At 48.6% G+C, this 17,627-nt stretch overlaps 1 protein-coding gene across 2 annotated transcripts in view; it reads right to left on the reverse strand.

The window, feature by feature from the left end:
• LOC144807767 (interleukin-12 receptor subunit beta-2-like) overlaps window positions 1-17,627 on the reverse strand; it is a 762,710-nt gene that overhangs the window by 444,708 nt on the left and 300,375 nt on the right. For both annotated transcript variants that reach the window (XM_078673425.1, XM_078673424.1), the window contains exon 7: window positions 4,868-5,033. In XM_078673425.1, the coding sequence (XP_078529551.1) occupies window positions 4,868-5,033 (166 nt within the window). The remainder of the gene's footprint in view (window positions 1-4,867; window positions 5,034-17,627) is intronic.

Genomic DNA, 17,627 nt, shown 5'->3' on the forward strand with positions numbered 1-17,627 from the left:
CGAACAGGAGTTGGAGCACCTCATCGAAGGGGTGGTAGAGAACCACTCTAAACTGTTTGGGAAAGAGTCAAGGAGGGTGCCTGAGCAGGAGAAGCGGAGAATCTGGGTCGGGATAGCGGCCACAGTGAACTCCGTGGGCGTGGCAGACAGGTCACTTGATGAACTAAAGAAGAGGTGGTACGACCTCCGAGGTCGTGCCAAGGAGAGGGTTGCCGAGAGGCTGGGAGAGTCCCTGGCCACTGGAGGGGGAGGACCTACAGTCCCTCCAAACACCACCATGGAGGACCGCGTCGAGGACACGTTGGAGTCCGAGGCGTGCATTGGAGTCATCAGATTGGACTCATCCCGCCCCACCCAAGAGAGCCAAGGTAAGTGGCATGCGACTGCGACCCTGTCCCCTATGAATGGCCATTACCCTATAGCCTCCCATAATGTTCCAAAGTCATGCCATCGGTGCACATTAGGTAATGCCCTAAAGCATTGTGGGACATGTAGTGTGGCCACAATGTACAAGTACCCCAATGCAGCCAGACAGGTTCCAAAGTACGCAATACCACAGCCAGTCAGGGAATGTCATCCAGCATGCATGTAGCAACTGCACGTGTGACAGATACATGCAACTAATGGACGTCCACTTCCCCTCACAGGTGGCGCAGACAGCAGCGTCAGTGACAGGCTGCTCATCGATGAGCCACCACAGGATGCGGAGGAGGTGCCGTCACAAACACATCCAGCACCAACAGGCGCTGCACCAACCCCTGCAGCCAGGCCCACAGCATCAGCGCCAGCACCAACAGGCGCTGCACCAACCCCTGCAGCCAGGCCCACAGCATCAGCGCCAGCACCAACAGGCACTGCACCAACCCCTGCAGCCAGGCCCACAGCATCAGCGCCAGCACCAACAGGCGCACCACCAACCCCTGCATCCAGGCCCGCAGCAGCTGGAGCCTCCACATCTGCTCCAGCGACAGCGGTGACACAGCGCCCACCCACTGTGGGCAGCCAGCAGAGCAGGCATGGCAGGGCTCGCCTGCAGAACAATGCACGCAGCGGCAGGAGGTGGATGGAAGTGCGATTGCCGAGCATGAGCATAGAGCGTAGAATGCTACGCATTCACCAGATGCAGGCACGCCGGCAAGGGGCCATACAGATGCAGCTGTATAATATTGTCCGCAATGTGGCAGGTGTGGGGGAGAGGATGGACCGCATGACGGCAGCCATGGCAGGTGTGGGGGAGAGGATGGACCGCATGACGGCAGCCATGGAGGCCAACACTGCTGCGCTAATATCACAGCGCAACACCGGGCGCCGCCACCACCGGCAGCTACTGACGCGGCTGTCGTCATACACCAGGTTAAACTACGTGATCGGCAATGCGACATCACAGCTATCGCGACGGTCCCTGGCGCAGCAGCAGCAGCTAATCCAATGCTGCGAGGATGTGGCCAGAGTATTAGAGCACCTCACCACTGCTGTTATGGCACTCCACCCCCCTGTACCTGGCAATGTCGGGGGGACGATGCCAGCGAGGGCACCTCAAGTGTGAGCAGCCAGTCTGCCTCACAGGTAGCGGTGTTACGACGTAGCACCAGGCCCACTGCAGGGTCACGTGCGGTGGCAGAGGAGGAGCCGGAGAGGCGCTTGGGTGATTCGCGCCGGAGGCGCACCTGACTAACATGTACTTTTACAGGCACAGGCTGACACTATAAGCCTGCCCTGTGTTTTGGACGCAGCAGTATTGGGCAATACTGATTGCATAGGAAGGATGGCAACTTGCACTATTATTGTGAATCAAACAATAATATTTATTCTTGCATCATACATTGGTGTCCTGTCATTATTTCCCTTTGCATGCAATTGTGATTTGTTGGGTGAGGGGAGTGGGTGCACTAGAAACTGTTCATTGTGATGTGGTTGCGGCGTCTGTGGCCTTCAGCTGGGTTCTCCCCGCGTGCATGACGCCCATGTGCAGGTGGCCGGTCGTCCCCTTCCGACTCACTGCCAGAGATGTCAACAGGTATCCTGCGCTTGGTAGCAATGTTGTGTAGTATTGCACAGACAGCCACAATGCGGCAGCACACATCAGGACTATAGTACATGGCCCCACCTGTCTTGTGCAGTATGGGGAATCTGCTCTTCAGTAGCCCAAAAGTCCTTTCAATGCAATTCCTTGTCCGTATGTGTGCAACATTGTAACGCCGTTGCTGTGGTGTAGCAGGGTTGAGGTATGGGGTGAGGAGGTATTCACGGAGGGCGTAGCCACTGTCACCTGAATGAGAGGAGCAGAGGGTGAGTGCCTGTGCAGCGCAGCTACTTCATCGCAATGTGACATTGTGGACAAAGTGTACTTACCAAGTAGGTGTCCTTCCCCAAAGTCTCCCCAGGCCAGTCGTGTGTGGAGGCCGCTGTGCCGGAATATGAATGAGTCTTGGGTACTCCCTGGGTACTGTGCCACTATGTCCGTGATGTATGTCTTAGCATTGCAGACCATTTGGATGTTGAGGGAGTGGTAGGACTTGCGATTGCGGTACATGTACTCCGTTGCAGCTGGTGGGCAGATGGCGATGTGGGTACAGTCAATGCATCCTATCACATGTGGGAAATGGGCAACATTGTAGAATTGTAGCTTGGTCGAATCCAAATCCTGTTGGCTGGTGGGAAATTTGATGTGTTGGTGTAGCTGGGTCAGCATTGCGTCAAGGAAACTCCTTAGGCAGCGGGACATGGTGGGCTGGGATAGCCCCCCAGCAACCGCTACTATCCCCTGGAAGCTCCCAGAGGCCAGGAGGTGCAGGCTACACAATACCTGGACATGTGTAGGCATGGCATTGGTCCGCCTTGTTGGGTGCTGCATCAGGGGGTCAAGGTCCTGTATTAGCTGGATTATCATTTCCCCATTCAGGCGGTACTTTGCATATATTTGCTCTCTGGTTTGGCCCAGCAGGGTGACCCGCTGGCGGAATATCCTGTCCTGGATTCTGCGTCTCCTCCGTGCTGCTCGCTGTAGCCTTCGCCGCCTGACCACCATGTACATTCCTGGCATTGTGAGACTCCAAATGCTGCTGCTGATTCTCCTTATGGGTGTTTGGTCAGGCCTGCACCTGTTACTGATTGGCCAACGGTTTTTCAAACATTTTTTTCAATGGCTTTTATGGTTACCACCTGCTTTGGGTTGTCCTTAATTTGCGCCTCGCAAACAGCGATTTTGTTTTTTTTCGCTATTTGCGATTTTTCGTGATTACCGATTGCGATTGTATAGCGAATTCGCAATTGTTTTCGCAGTATCCGTGGTTTGTCACATTTTCCGATTCGCTAATGCTCTCCTGCCGGGATTCTGCGAATCTATTTGCGAATTCGCTATTATGTGTTTGCGACTTCGCTATTGTCGTGGTGAATGCCGATTGGGGAAATTGCGCCCACAATAGCATTTTCGCAGCTATTGCTAGCGCAATTTTGCTTGATGAATCAGGTGGTTAGTGTCAAGACTGATTTCGGACCCCCCCCCCCCCCGCATGATATGTTGGCCTATAGACCGGCTAGCTTACAGTGTCACCCTAAGCCCCCCTAACCTACCAGGTAGCAAATGGTTTTCTGTCAACAAATGAACATTACAACCCTAACCTCTGAGGGATCGTGGATCAGTACAGACCTTTTCGCTCAGTCACTCGTGCTCACTTATTCACAGTGAAATATATAGAGAATACACAGTGGGACGTTTTCAATAATATTTATTGAACCAATGTTATTTTTGCATAAAATATGTGTGCTGCAATGATTAGTAGACAGAAACAGATAAACGTGATTACAAGCACCAAAAGTGTAAACAGTAGTTCTACCATGGTGCTAAACAATGTATAAATGCAGGCATATAATACAAGGCAGTAATCGAAAGTACTTCTACTATGTGAACCCTGTGCCAAGAATTTCTGTAGGTGTAGAGCCAAGAATCCCACCAAGGGATGATCCAACCCCATGACTTGATGGGATAGAGTGAAGGACCCCATCTTGGTCTCGAAATGGACAGCCCTCATGAGAGGTCAGACAGCATGCGTTGTGATTTCTCAATATGCAAGGATCCGCGGTGTCAGCAGAAGTGCCTATTCTGTTAATCTTTTGAGAATCCCATCTTTTACAATAGAAAGCAGCTTTATGAGGTGCATAGAGATTAGTGATGTTATGGATATGTAAATAGCCCTGTCGTCCCATGATGAAGATAGTGATGACAATTGTAGATAGTGCAAAACGAGACCTTGTGCATGATGTTCAGGGCATTGTGATAATGTTGTGCAAAGCTAGATGTGTAAACAAGTTTAGTTTCAAGGAAATTATTCCAACATTGTCATGCACACATATATGTGCAAAAGGTAACAGCTGAAAATGTTATGTATGAGGACAATGTAAGAAATATGCTTCTTTGCTACATGGGCCTAACCTGGAAATATAACAGGGGGGCAAGATTGAGACTGATTTGCATATGGCTGGGTCTAAACTGGAATGGTGTAACATACATAAAACAATGGATCTGATACTTGGGGTCCATGTTTGGTTTGATGAGCATTCTGTCCATTACCTGTTCTGACATTTTCAGGAAGTGAGCATGAGTCATCCTGATAACCATCTCCACATCACAAGATCCCTGTTGTAGTGCTTTCTCACAGGACCTCTTCTCAGAATGAAAACATATTACACAAAAGTCAACACTGTAATATACATTGAGGTATGGGCATTTGTTGATACAATAATTATCACATTTTAATTTCATATGTGCTCTACACTATGTTATTTGGCTATATAATTTCAGCATCAAGATTGATAGACTATTGCTGTGTAATAAGAGTGGATATAATCATTCAAACTTAAATCTTACCTGCTTCTGGTGTTGTTACATTAAAAGACCCACTCCATGTGCTCCAGTATCTAGAGTCAGAAACATATCCACAACGAGCCTGAAATTCATATTTAGTGTCTGCATCCAATTGCTGATATACATGCAGACTGTTTGTAACGCGTGGTTCAGTATTATCTCTGCTCACCTACAAGATAAAAGTAGTATATTTGAAACTATCTTAAGGTGCTTATTTTACAAATCAAGGAGAGATTTTTTTATTATACATATGGACAATTCTTCACATATAATGAGGTAGATTAGGCCATCCCTTTGAATAATGATATACATTTTTCTAAATAAGAAAAAGTATTATGTATACAAAAATATGTAAAAATACAGAATAGAGGTATATCAGAAAGTCAGTCAATAAACTTTATTCGGTCATCAGACTATAAAAGTGCAAGGTGCATATATACAGCCCAATAAAGTTTAAATATGTTAAAAAATCATCAGTTACACTTAAAAAGACAGAACAAAAAGCTTTAAAAACACAAACCTTCTGTTAACATTTTAACTGCACAATGATTGCCTTAAGAAGCTACTAGTTGATCACGTCATATGGCCTAATCCGTAAATACACAAGCTTGTTTAGAGGTTAAAAGACTAGAATATTGTGCATTCAGCTACTGCAATGGTACTTCCCCTGACATGGGAACACTTAGCAATCAAGGCATAAGTAGTTGCTCAGTTAGCTGCCCTCCATAGGGGTTACAATGGGTTAGCTCCCCAGCGGAACCTAGTGGAGATTTGCTGTACAAAGGGCCTATTAGAGGGAATGATGGAATGCGTTTCAGGTCCTTTCGTCTAATTCCCCACATATGGCCCAGGAACTTCGCTGTTGCGCACACGTATAGTGGTCTTGTGTCTGATTTTAGTATGCGCAAAGCAGCCCCAGAGTCATGGGTTCCAAACTGTTTACAAATAGGGATTAGCCATTTTCTTCTAGGGCCAGAATATGCAGGAAAGACAAAAAGAGTAAGGCCAAGTGATTAAATTGGGGCAGGACAACAAGGGCAGCCTTTGGGCTGAGCAGCGTTACCTGACCAAGAGCTTTTAAATGAGTTCAGGAGTAGAGCACCGTGCCTGAATTGAATGTAAAGTTTTTTGTCAGCTGGCACCTAAATAAAATCAAGGTATCCATCAAGGGTACATGCTAATTTAAACTCCATAAATTCCTCAGTTAGTCTACCCTGCCTGCTGCCCCTGATTTCGTTCTGGGATTCCCAATCCCAGTGCATTATTTTGATCTGTTTCTTGGTGGGTAGTTCTGAACAATTGGTGCTACTCCCCTTTGCCCCAATATCACTAAGGAGGTTTCTAATATGTCTGAGCCAGCCTATTTTTTAGTTTGATGTATCTAGCATATGTGGACAACTTGGGGGTGATATTAAATAGTACTGGGCAGAGTTTTACTAGATCTTTAACAGACTTAATGCCCATGTCCAATGTGAGAGGATAAGGTAGTGTACTAGGAGGGAGAGACACTTAGGGGCTTATTATGATGGCGGGCGGACATTAGTCTGCCTGCCATCATAACGGTGATGGGACCGACTGCCAGACATTCACATTAGGATGGTGTAATGATCGCCACCGCCGGACCGGCGTTGGAGATTGTTACGTCATCCTAATGAGCCCCTAAGTTCGCAAGGAACTTATTCTCAATCACTGTTAGATCGTTCACTTTTTCAAAATCCCATAGCTCAGCTCCATAGAGGGCACTACTACAGATATATGATAAATAAAGAGTTTGTAGCGAATAGAATATCAAATGCACAAGGGAGGCAGTTCTTCAGGCCAAAGGGTTGGACGTGGCGGTGGCAACATGCATATCCACATATCCCAGTGTAAGCTCGAAATTAGAGTTATATTTGAAAAAATACAGTACAATAATACAGGTAAAGGGCTACCAAAAAAACATTCACTCGATTGCCAGGAGTTGTATGGGAATTTAAGAAAATAACTAACAACCTAAGACTCCCAGTCAAAATATAATGGGAGAATATATCATATGGGAACAGAAATGATGACAAAGAGAGCAAGGTCAGTTGATAGTAGGAGAATCTTAACTATATCTCATTTAATTTAAAAAAGGCCATGCAGCTCTTAGTACATAGTTCCTAGTGATGCCGAGATGATGCTTGGCTCATTGGCAATATCGACCTGTTTGACCGTCTCCTAACTCTAGAGTGTTGTCCATGGAAAAAGTAATTCCCAGAAATGCCTCACGAGAGGCTAAGGTAGCCAGGCAGAATCTACACCACAGTAGGATGCATAATTGCCTATATATGTATACATATATGTATAAAGAGTTAAATTATCAGACGATCAAATGCCAAATAGATCCTCGTTCAAGAAATTGCTCTCAAGTAACACAAACCTCAATTAATAATGATAAAATGCTGCATAAACACGTGCAGGTGTAAATTCTTTCAAGTGGTTAAATAACTGCGCTTGTAATTTCTTGGAATCTACAGATCTGGGTTCTAACCCTGGCACTGTGGGTTAAGTAAGCATGTTGTTTAATTTTGTAGAAACCCTTGCTTTCAATTGTAATCAAGTCTTAATTAAAACTGCCTCATGTATATTTTCCCCAATGTCTGTAACCTAAGACCAACAATTTACCAAGAACACAAACCAACAAGCAGTCCAGACCTTGTTAAATTATATGCACCTGGAACCGCTTCAAAACCCAACTTTGACCCAATACCTAGTTGTAAAGAAAACTCACATGGCCTCTTACCAGCTCTCTACTAAAAATATTAAACTGATTGTCCTAGAAAGTGATTTAGAATGTTCTGTTCACGTCCTCATACTCTTATATCTGCATTAATGTTAACACCTTACTAAGGGGCTGATTAGGATGGCGATCAGAAAACCGCCACGGAAGCGGAAAACAACCGCCTGCCGGTAGCTTGGAAAAAACGGTGGCCAAATTAGCACCATCCGCCCCAAAAAAAAACAACCGCGGCGGAACGGGGCCAAGAAAAACCACCCATAGCGGGCGGTGATAGTCAATATCCGTCCGCGGCGGTTGGATATGCAGCGGAAAAACACCGAACCGCCGCACGCATAGCGGAGACACCGCATGGGAAATTAGGATATCCCCGATGGTCCCGCGGTACATTCCGCTGTTTCCGACTGCCACGGTCACACACTAGAATGAATGGGAAAGCCAGGGGAAGAGCTGTAGCATAGCCACCGCTGCAGACGGTCCGTGAAAAATATGGCGGACGAAGCAAAAAACCCACAAGAAGTCCAAAAAGTACACACAGCAAACTAGCCATGCCCCCCAAATACACAAAACACACCACAATAACACAAACACATGGCACAAAGAAAAATACAATTCCCAGTACCACACACACAACACACCTGATAGCAACACCCCATTTGGACACACCCACATAGCTGAGTATAAAACAAGCCCTTCCCCTGACCACGAGCCGTTGCAACATTCCAAGACTGAAGGCCACACACCCTTACAACAAAGGATAGGCAAAGCAACACACTCGCACTACTCACACCACACACAGCACCACCACCACCAATTCCACACCTGCACCACTAATCCCCCTGCACATCACACACCATACACATCACAACCACACCCACCACTCACACCCCTGCACCCACAACCACGTTGCACACCACACACCATGGCAGCACAGAAAATGCCCAAATTCACAGACTGTGAGTTGACAGTCATGGTAAATGAGATAGTCAAAGTGGAGCCACAACTGTTTGGTAGCCTGGTCCAACAGACACCATTAGCCACAAGGACACAAATGTGGGCAAGGATAGTCCAAAGGGTCAATGCAGTAGGGACCACCCCGCGATCCAAAAAGGAGATCATGAAGCGGTGGCCTGATCTGAAGAGGGTTGTCAACGAGAGGAGAAGCAAGAACCGGGAGATGACTGACAGGACTGGCGGTGGCCCTCCCATTCCACCAAAACCATTCACTCCATTGGAGGAGAAGGTGCTTGCCATACTGAATCCTGGGAGTCTCACAGGAGTACCTGGGGAGTGGAGGCTGGTAAGTACAAACAAATGACCACCACCACACTGATATGTACTGTCTTGCACAACTACAAAGCTACACCACCTAGGACAAATACCATTCATCTGCACCACACACTCACAAAAACATGTCTCACAGATCCAACATTCACCGACTCCCATTTACCCCAAACGTAGTTACCAACATCAACATGGGGGCATGTGTACAGGCATCCAGCACTACAACTCCCACCAGGCCCCCTTAATCCACAGCATCAGCAAGATGGAGCCCGCCGCACCCAGAAGCATGTGTCAGCCATTACACAACCCACATTAAACTAACAGGTAGGTAGCCATCTTGCCATGGAGAGCTGTGTGGGGGAGGGAGGCCTGTCCCACTATTAACACTTTCTCTACCTTGGCCCCCACTTTTTGGAACTCCCTGCCCGATCATCTACGTTCTGCCACCCACTACGTCTCTTTTCGAAGAGACCTCAAAACGTTCCTGTTTAAACAGGCTTTTTCTGTATAGACCTGCTCACCCCTGTAATTTGACGGCTTTTATATCTCAGTACTCGGACCTCTCGTTAGCGCCAAGAAACCGTACGGTGGACGATGCGCTCTATAAATGTTTTAAATTAAATTAAATTAAATTAAATTAACACCATTCCCCTTGTCCCACACCTGAGCAGGATGGAGCACTTCCCCACTCAGAAGTAGTTGGAAGCCATTGCAGTACACCAAACAGACTTACAGGTAGGTAGCCAGTTACCAAGGTTGTACTGATTGTGGGTGGGAGGCCTGACTGCCACTCTCGCCATGCCCCCTGTCCCACACCTGAGCAGGATGGAGCATTCCCCACCCAGGAGCAGTTGGAAGCCATTGCAGTACACCCAACAAACTAACTGGTAGATAGCCATCTTGCCTTCGAGGGCTGTGTGGGGGGAGGCCTGCACTACAACTCCCACCATGCCCCCTTGTCCCACAGCATCAGCAAGATGGAGCCCTCCCCCCACCCCACCCAGAAGCATGTGTCAGCCATTACACAACCCACATCAAACTAACAGGTAGGTAGCCATCTTGCCATGGAGGGCTGTGTGGGGGAACTAGGCCTGTACCACTATTCCCACCATGCCCCCTGCCCCACACCTGAGCAGGATGGAACACTCCCCCACCCAGAAGCAGTTGAAAGCCATTGCAGTACACCAAACAGACTTACAGGTAGGTAGCCAGTTACCAAGGTTGTACTGTTTGTGGGTGGGGGGCCTGCACTACTACTCCCACCATGCCCCCTGTTCCACACCTGAGCAGGATGGAACACTCCCCCACCCAGAAGCACTTGGAAGCAATTGCAGTACACTAAACAGTCTTACAGTTAGGAAGCCAGTTACCAAGGTTGCACTGTTTGTGGGTGGGAGGCCTGCACTACTACTCCCACTATGACCCCTGTCCCAGACCTGAGCAGGATGGAACACTCCCCCATCCAGAAGCAGTTGGAAGCAATTGCAGTACACTAAACAGTCTTACAGTTAGGAAGCCAGTTACCAAGGTTTTACTGTTTGTGGGTGGGAGACCTGCACTACCACTCCCACCATGCCCCTGTCCCACACCTGAGCAGGATGGAGCACTCCCCCACCCAGAAGCAGTTGGAAGCCATTGCAGTAAACCAAACAGACTTATAGGAAGGTAGCCAGGATGCATGTGGCATCTAATGGATCACTACAAACAAACCAACAGGTAGGTAGACATGTCTTGTGCCACCACTGAGCAGGATGTAAGCCTCCACCATGCACACACAGATGTGTCATATAACAAAGCCAAATGCAAAAATATAACAGAAAAGTAGCCAGTAGGTGCACCTAGCCATTTGTCACCAAAGAATGGTGCCATATGACAACACCAACCATCTCATTGCACAAATACGTACACTGAACCTATTGCCACGCACAGTGTGCACACAGGTAAGCAAAGGAAACTGACACAGCTACCAAAGTGCGACACACTAATGCACATGTGGAAGAAAGTCTGAGCACAATCATGCACAGCACCTATTGATATGCGCATCGCCATGGGGCCAGAGCAACGAGGATCATTCCAAAAATAAGAAAGTATGTGTGGGGGTAAACATCAAGATATGCACATGACAGGACAAAGGTATGCAAGAGAAGACAATGGCCAGTCCATGGCCAGATGTGACGTCTGCCAGGTCAGACAAATCAACAAAGAGTCCTCAATGAGAAACATGTTGTGGCAGTCCCTAGATGGCAAGAGGTCCCTGTAATCATGAATCATGCACGGGTCGCATGGTTTGCAATGACACCTCACACCATGGACAAGTAATACATGTACCACTGCATCATGTCAGGAGGCACAGTAGAGCTCATAGAAAACAATGTGATGATCAGTCAAATGTGTAGTGTACAAACAGTGAATGACACAGAGCTAACACAAAGCATGCGGGGTGCACTACAATGACCATTTACCATCTGATCCACAGGTGACCAAGAACTCACTGCAGAGGACAACACCAGCAACCTGCAGAGCCAGTCTCCACTCCCGGTACACAGACTCTCGGATGTTGACTCCCAGGATCCTCTGGACGATGAGCTTGAAGCCGGCCCATCTGGTGTGCTAGGGAGCAACAGGTCCCAGGACCCCATCGTCCCCCCACCACATCTGCAGCGATAACAACTTCACTGCAGGCCCCTGCTGTTAAGGCCTGTGCGTCCTCCACCACCACCACCATCAATGCTGCCGGCAACACCCTCCCTGTCTCAGAGGATGACACCACCAATTGAGGATGGCAGGGAGAGAATGTGGGGGCCCACAGTGGTGAGGCAACAGGTCCATGGCAGCAGGGTAGGTGGGAGGGTCAGGGTCACCCACAGACACCAGGAGGCTGGGACCCAATTCCTGGACCACATCACCAGAGTCCTTGGCGCTTATGAACAGGCCCAGGGACAAACTGGCCGGTCGGACAATCTGTTCCACAAGCTCATCCTACTGAAGAGGTCCATCGACACCTGCATGGGACAAATTGTGGACCTCTTTGGCCAGCAAGTGGCAGTACTGAGGGACAGGCCTGCGCCACAAACAACACCTCCAACTCCCTCTGGTGGGCCAGGATGACAGTTCACCATCCTCCCCTGCGCCCACAGAGAGGTGTGAGTCCTCAGACCCCACTGGCCCTGCAGCAGGGCCCCCTCTCCCAAGCGATGAAGGGGCAGTCCTAAGAAGATCCTGGGAGTATCTGGAGGCAAAGCACCCGCCAAATGCCAGTCACAGAGCCAGCCCTAATGGCAACAGTCTTCACCACTGCATTGACTTTTTGGGCTGTCCTTCCCCACACAGCCTTGTGAATGGCATCTGCCTGTTGGACTGGGTCACCACATTAATGTGGTGACTACTCGATTATCTCATTTACCATCACTTTCAACTCACTGCTCCACCACCACCTCAATGGAAATGTCCTACCTCACATGTCACCATTTTAAATAAAAAAAGTTCACAAACATGTTGTTGTGTCTGCTCCGTCTTTAGTGCAGGATGTACGGTCTACAACATGACCACAATGTACCAGGAGTATGGACTGTATGTAGACAAGGAGAAGTTGAAGGCACCTAGAGAAACAAAACATAACAGCATTCACTGTTCTGGGTGTGGCATCACAGACATCACACAACACCTACCATCAAGAGAAGCCAACATGCACACGTTACAATGGGCAACAAGTGTCAACATACATGCCATGTAGCTGTTCTCAAATTACCTGTCCCAGATACATTGCCACCCACTGCTCAGTCTACAATTGGCTGCTGTCACAATTCCTACATACCCCTTCACGACAACAGCAATATCATCAGACAATGGCTATGTTGTACGTTGTCACCCACCATCACTTGAAGTAGCAGGTGATGAGCTGTTGACGCAGGTCAACACTTTCCTCCTCTCCACTGTCCTCATCACGGGACACGGGTTGGTTTGCAGGTGGGGGCCTTGGGTCCTTATCATCATCCAGGAGCAGGGGAATCTCCTTGCTAATGGCTAGGTTGTGGAGCATGCAGCATGCCACTACAATCTGACACACCTTCCTGGGCGAGTATGCTAGTGCACCTCCGGTGTTGTCTAGGCAGCGGAAACGTGACTTGAGCAGACCAAAAGTACGCTCAACCACGCAACGTGTCCTACCAGGGGTGGTGCATGGCAAGGGTACACCACAGATGGGCTCCAAGACAGTTTCACCCACCACCTTGACTCCCATTTCAAGCCCAGTGAAGCAGGGGAAGGAGGGCACTGCAGAGGTCACACCTGGTAAACAGGGGATGGAGGGGCAAAGGTGAAGCCAGGGGAAGCGTTCCGCTAGATCCAGCACGTCCCCAGAGAGAGTGCCAGCGTCTGCACCTGATGCAGCTTTGTTGGAGAGTGTGCCTGTTGTGTCCACACCACTTTCCAAGACAGGGAAGCCATTTAGAATCCCCAAGAAGTGGAAAGGCATCCCTCCACAATCTCCCAGCCACACTGTGTCTCATGTCAGCATGACTCCACCTCCACGTGCCAATACACCACCTGGACCAAGCAGCCCTCCGGCTTGCAAGCCACTGATAGCTCTACCTCAGCTGGGTCGCTCTCTCCCCGGTCAAGTGCTCCAACTGTCCCCGGCACACAGCCAGCTCCCAGTCCGCCTGACAGCCAATGATGTCAATTTCTAATGGAAAGCAGTTGTCATTTTCTTACTTTGTTCATGTTGGCTATGTTATACACATGTCAGGTTGCTGTGCACTCCCAGCACAGAGTGGGATTCTATCCACTGTATTGCAGGCAGGCTGGCCAGGGTCATCATGTATGTGTGTTCTTCCTTTATATGTGCCCAGTGGTGCATGTGTGTGGTCATCCTGTGATGGCAAGTCATCCTAGTCCATGGCTTACTTTCCATGTGTGTTCTTGGATGGTCAGGGAGTGTGCAGTGTTCAGGGGGGTGAGTTTGTCGGGAGTGTTGATGTGTGCATGTCCCTGCATTATCAAGTGCACACGTGTCACCCAGGTGTTGTATGCCTGTTGTTTTGATTGTTCAGCCCTGTGTATGTGGCTGTGTGCCTATGTGTGAGTTGTATGTTTTGCACTGCGCAGTGTGTTGGTGTGTCCTTGCAGTTCTGTCTGACTCCTACTTGTTTTTGTCACTTGTGAGTATGCAGAGTGTGTGACTGGAAAGTCAGTGTTTTGTGTTTTTGATCATCTATGTATCTGGTTACTGTATGTGGTGACTGCAGACCTGCTGCTCCACACTGCCATTGCGGTTGTGTTTTCTCATGCATTGCTATCACATTGTGCCTTCTTGACTCCAGTGTGGCATGTTGTGTGTGGTGTCATACCATCACCTATCTGTACTTCAGGGGCCTAACCATTGTGGCTTTGCAATCCCTCCATTTGTGTATGGTACACTCCTGCCATGTCCCTTACTGACCTGCAGTACACTTTAATTTGATTTCAGCTGTCCCCTTGGTTTCCATGTGTGTGTGCCTCCTCATCACTTCATTTGAGTCACTGTGCTGTGTGGTGCATTTCTTTGGCCAGGATCAATGTTTCACTCAGGGCATTGCCCCTATGGGTTGTATGTGATGTTCTTGTGTTGTTTGGCAGTCATGGTTGCTCATCTGCAGTTCACCTGTGTGTGCTGCCCAATCCTCTGGTCAAGTTGTTTCCACCTTTGTGTCCCAGACTTGTGCATCTGCTGGTGTTGTGTTGTATGTATGTGTGTTGGCTGTGGTATTGCTTCACTTCCTGGGGGTGCTGTTGTCTTAGTGCTGTGCTGGTTGTTTTTTGTGTGGGTTGCTGTTCTGTCAATCATGGCTGTGTGTGGATGATACGCTTGATGTGCACACACTGCTTGTTGTGCATGCAGTGCTGTGTGTGTGTATGTTGCCTTGTCATTGCCTGGTGTGCATCCCCAGGTGCCCTGCTGTGTTTGCTATGTGATTCATTTGCCAGTGCATCAGTTGTTTGTTTGATGTGGCTGTGTTGTTCTGTGATGGTGCACTTCTTGTGTGTGTTGTGGTATGTTGTCTGTGCATTGTTCCCGACTGATGAGGTTGTGCACTCCTGTTGTGTCTGTGCTCCCATTGCCTTTACACACGTTTTCTGCACAGGGCATGTCTGTTGTTGGTGTGATTCTGTTGGGTTATGTGTTTGTTGTTTTTGTGTAGACATTTGTTCTGGCATCCCTGTTTGTGTGTGTGATGTTTGTGGCTTCCCCCAGGGTTTGTGGTTCTTTGTGTGTGCCTAGAGTGGCAAGTATTGCCAGCCTTGTGTGTGTTTGACACTGGTGTTGTGTGCTGCTGGTGTGAGGGAGGTTAAAATTGTATATTCCTACTGGTGCTTGGCAGTCAGGGAGTGTGTCAAAGGGCCCTGTGTATTGTGTTGCTGGTGTACTCCTGTGAAATAGTTGTACACACGTGTGGCTGTTCACAGTTTGACTTCAGGGCCTTCCTTTCATCCTTGTGCCTATGCACGATTTGCCTTGCTGTCTCCCTGTGTTGTTGCTCTGTGATGTCTGTGGTTGGATTTCACTGACTGTACAGGCCACGTGTGCTTTGATGGTCTGAGTGTGTTGTTCTCTGTTTCTTGTCTTGCATGTGATATACACATGTGTGTTGTGTGTCTCCATTGCCTTCCATTTGTGTGTGGACCACTTTGGCTTTCGTATTTGTTGTGCTCCATTGCTGTTGACATGTGGGGTGTGTATGTGTCTGTGTGTCAGTCTGTGGTATGTTTGTGTGTGGCTATGCAGGCCGTGTGTCCATGTTGATGCTTGCTCCTTGTATGTGTTCATTTGGTGCTCATAATCATTTTTGTTTCCCTGAGTGTGGTGTTGTTGAGGTTTGTGAGTTTACCTGGCCCTGTGCTACCGTGCTGTGTGTTGTGTACCTGTGCAGCCACTCCTGCAGTGGCTGTCGCCCTGGTTGTTTGTTGTGTGGTGCAGGGTGTGGATTGACCTGTCTTGTTGTGCATGGGGGTGCACAGGAGGGGCACATGGCATGTACCTTCATGGGGTGTGCTTATGTGTGGTGGGAGGAGGTGTGGCCCTGTGGTCTTTGTGCCCTGCCCATGCCTGGCGCTGGCCCTGCCTTCTACATTGTGCGCATGTATTCCCTTGCCTCCCCGCTGCAGTGACGTGAACGGGACATTGCTGCATGATCGCGGATGATGTGTATCCAGGATGCGGAGGGGTCACTTGGTGGCAGGTGGGTCATGTGTGGGTGCCCTTGTGGATGTGTTCCTGTCCCCAGAAGGGTGTCTGATGTGAATTTGGACCCGAAGTCAGCCCATGTGGTGTGTGTTGGGTTTATGTTATTGCGTACCTGCGGCTGTGTCCACAGCGGTCCATGAGTTGCTGGGGATGTAGCAGGTACAGCACCGGAAATACGTGTAGAGCTGGATCCAAGGCGGTCGTGACCAGGTGGTGTTGACCGGGACTCTGGTTTGGCGCTCCGCTGTCGTGCTTCCGCGGTCTCTGGTTGGGCAGTTTCTCCGCTGAGTTGCGTTTGTTTATTTGGGGCATCCTAAATTTGTGGAGCGGGGCGGACGTCATTCCATACGGCGGTGCATCTCCATTGCCGCGGTGGCGGGTGCACTTTGAAGGCGGAGTGCGTCACATCGCGGCGGACGGGAAAGGGCTAAATTTGGCCATACTAATATGGCGGACGTGAGTACCACTGCTTGTGGGCGGAAACATGCATTTTTCCGCACCGCCAGCACCGCGGTGGTGCCACCTCCTGACATCCTAATGGACCCCTAATGTTCTTCCAGACTTGACACATTGGCCCCCTTAAGGGTCATCCTCCATGTGGCAACATACAGGGGCCTGATGAAATAGGACTACATAACCTGCATCCTAATGAAACACCTAATGAAACACCACTATCTCCCCTTGCCAGCTCGCACCATTTTCAAAACCAGCTGCACAATTACAAGGCCATCATGACCAACACACCCAATTATTTTCCAGACAAGCTTTCCATCACAGGCTGCTCACGGCATACCTGCAGCCAGTGACAGACCTTACAAGACAGACAAAAAAATGCAAAATAAGGAAAAAACAAGGCAACTGACCTTCTACTTCTATGTACCCAGGATGTTAAACAACATTTATTTATCCATTAGGCTAACCCCAACCATGCTAAAATTTAGGAAAGAGTCAAAGAGCACTTCTTCAACAACACAACGTTACAGCATAGTAAAAGCTTACTTCCGCTCTCAGAACCCAGCTGCTCCTCCAAATGCATTTGACTGAATCTTTGCCTTTGACCCTGCACAGCACTATGCTACCTTCGGCTTAAGTTCACGCTATACAAATACTACATGCGGACATAAATTCATACAGCTAAACATATCATGAGCCTACTGTTCTGGTTGTTCCTTTTATCTAAGACCTGAGTGCTAGCTATACTTAAGCTTTTTCTACCTCTATTACCGGGAAAAACCACTGGCCTAATTGAAAGAAAGACAGAATGGGTCTTATTGAGATAAAGTTAGAATGACATTATAGCATTGCCCTGTAGCTTGGTGAATACATGATGGGTGGTGTAATCAATGCAGTCAAAAACCTTCAGTCTGAAAGGGGCTGAAAATGCTGAAACCAATTTGAACCCAATTTTGATCCTGGGGAAGATATCCAAATTGATGCAAAATGCATTTACTCACTCATCTGTATATTAGTAAAGGTGAAGTGTCACATCCATAGCAATT

The sequence above is a fragment of the Lissotriton helveticus genome, chromosome 1_2 (genome assembly GCF_964261635.1).
Source record: "Lissotriton helveticus chromosome 1_2, aLisHel1.1, whole genome shotgun sequence".
Classification (NCBI taxonomy): Eukaryota; Metazoa; Chordata; class Amphibia; order Caudata; family Salamandridae; genus Lissotriton; species Lissotriton helveticus.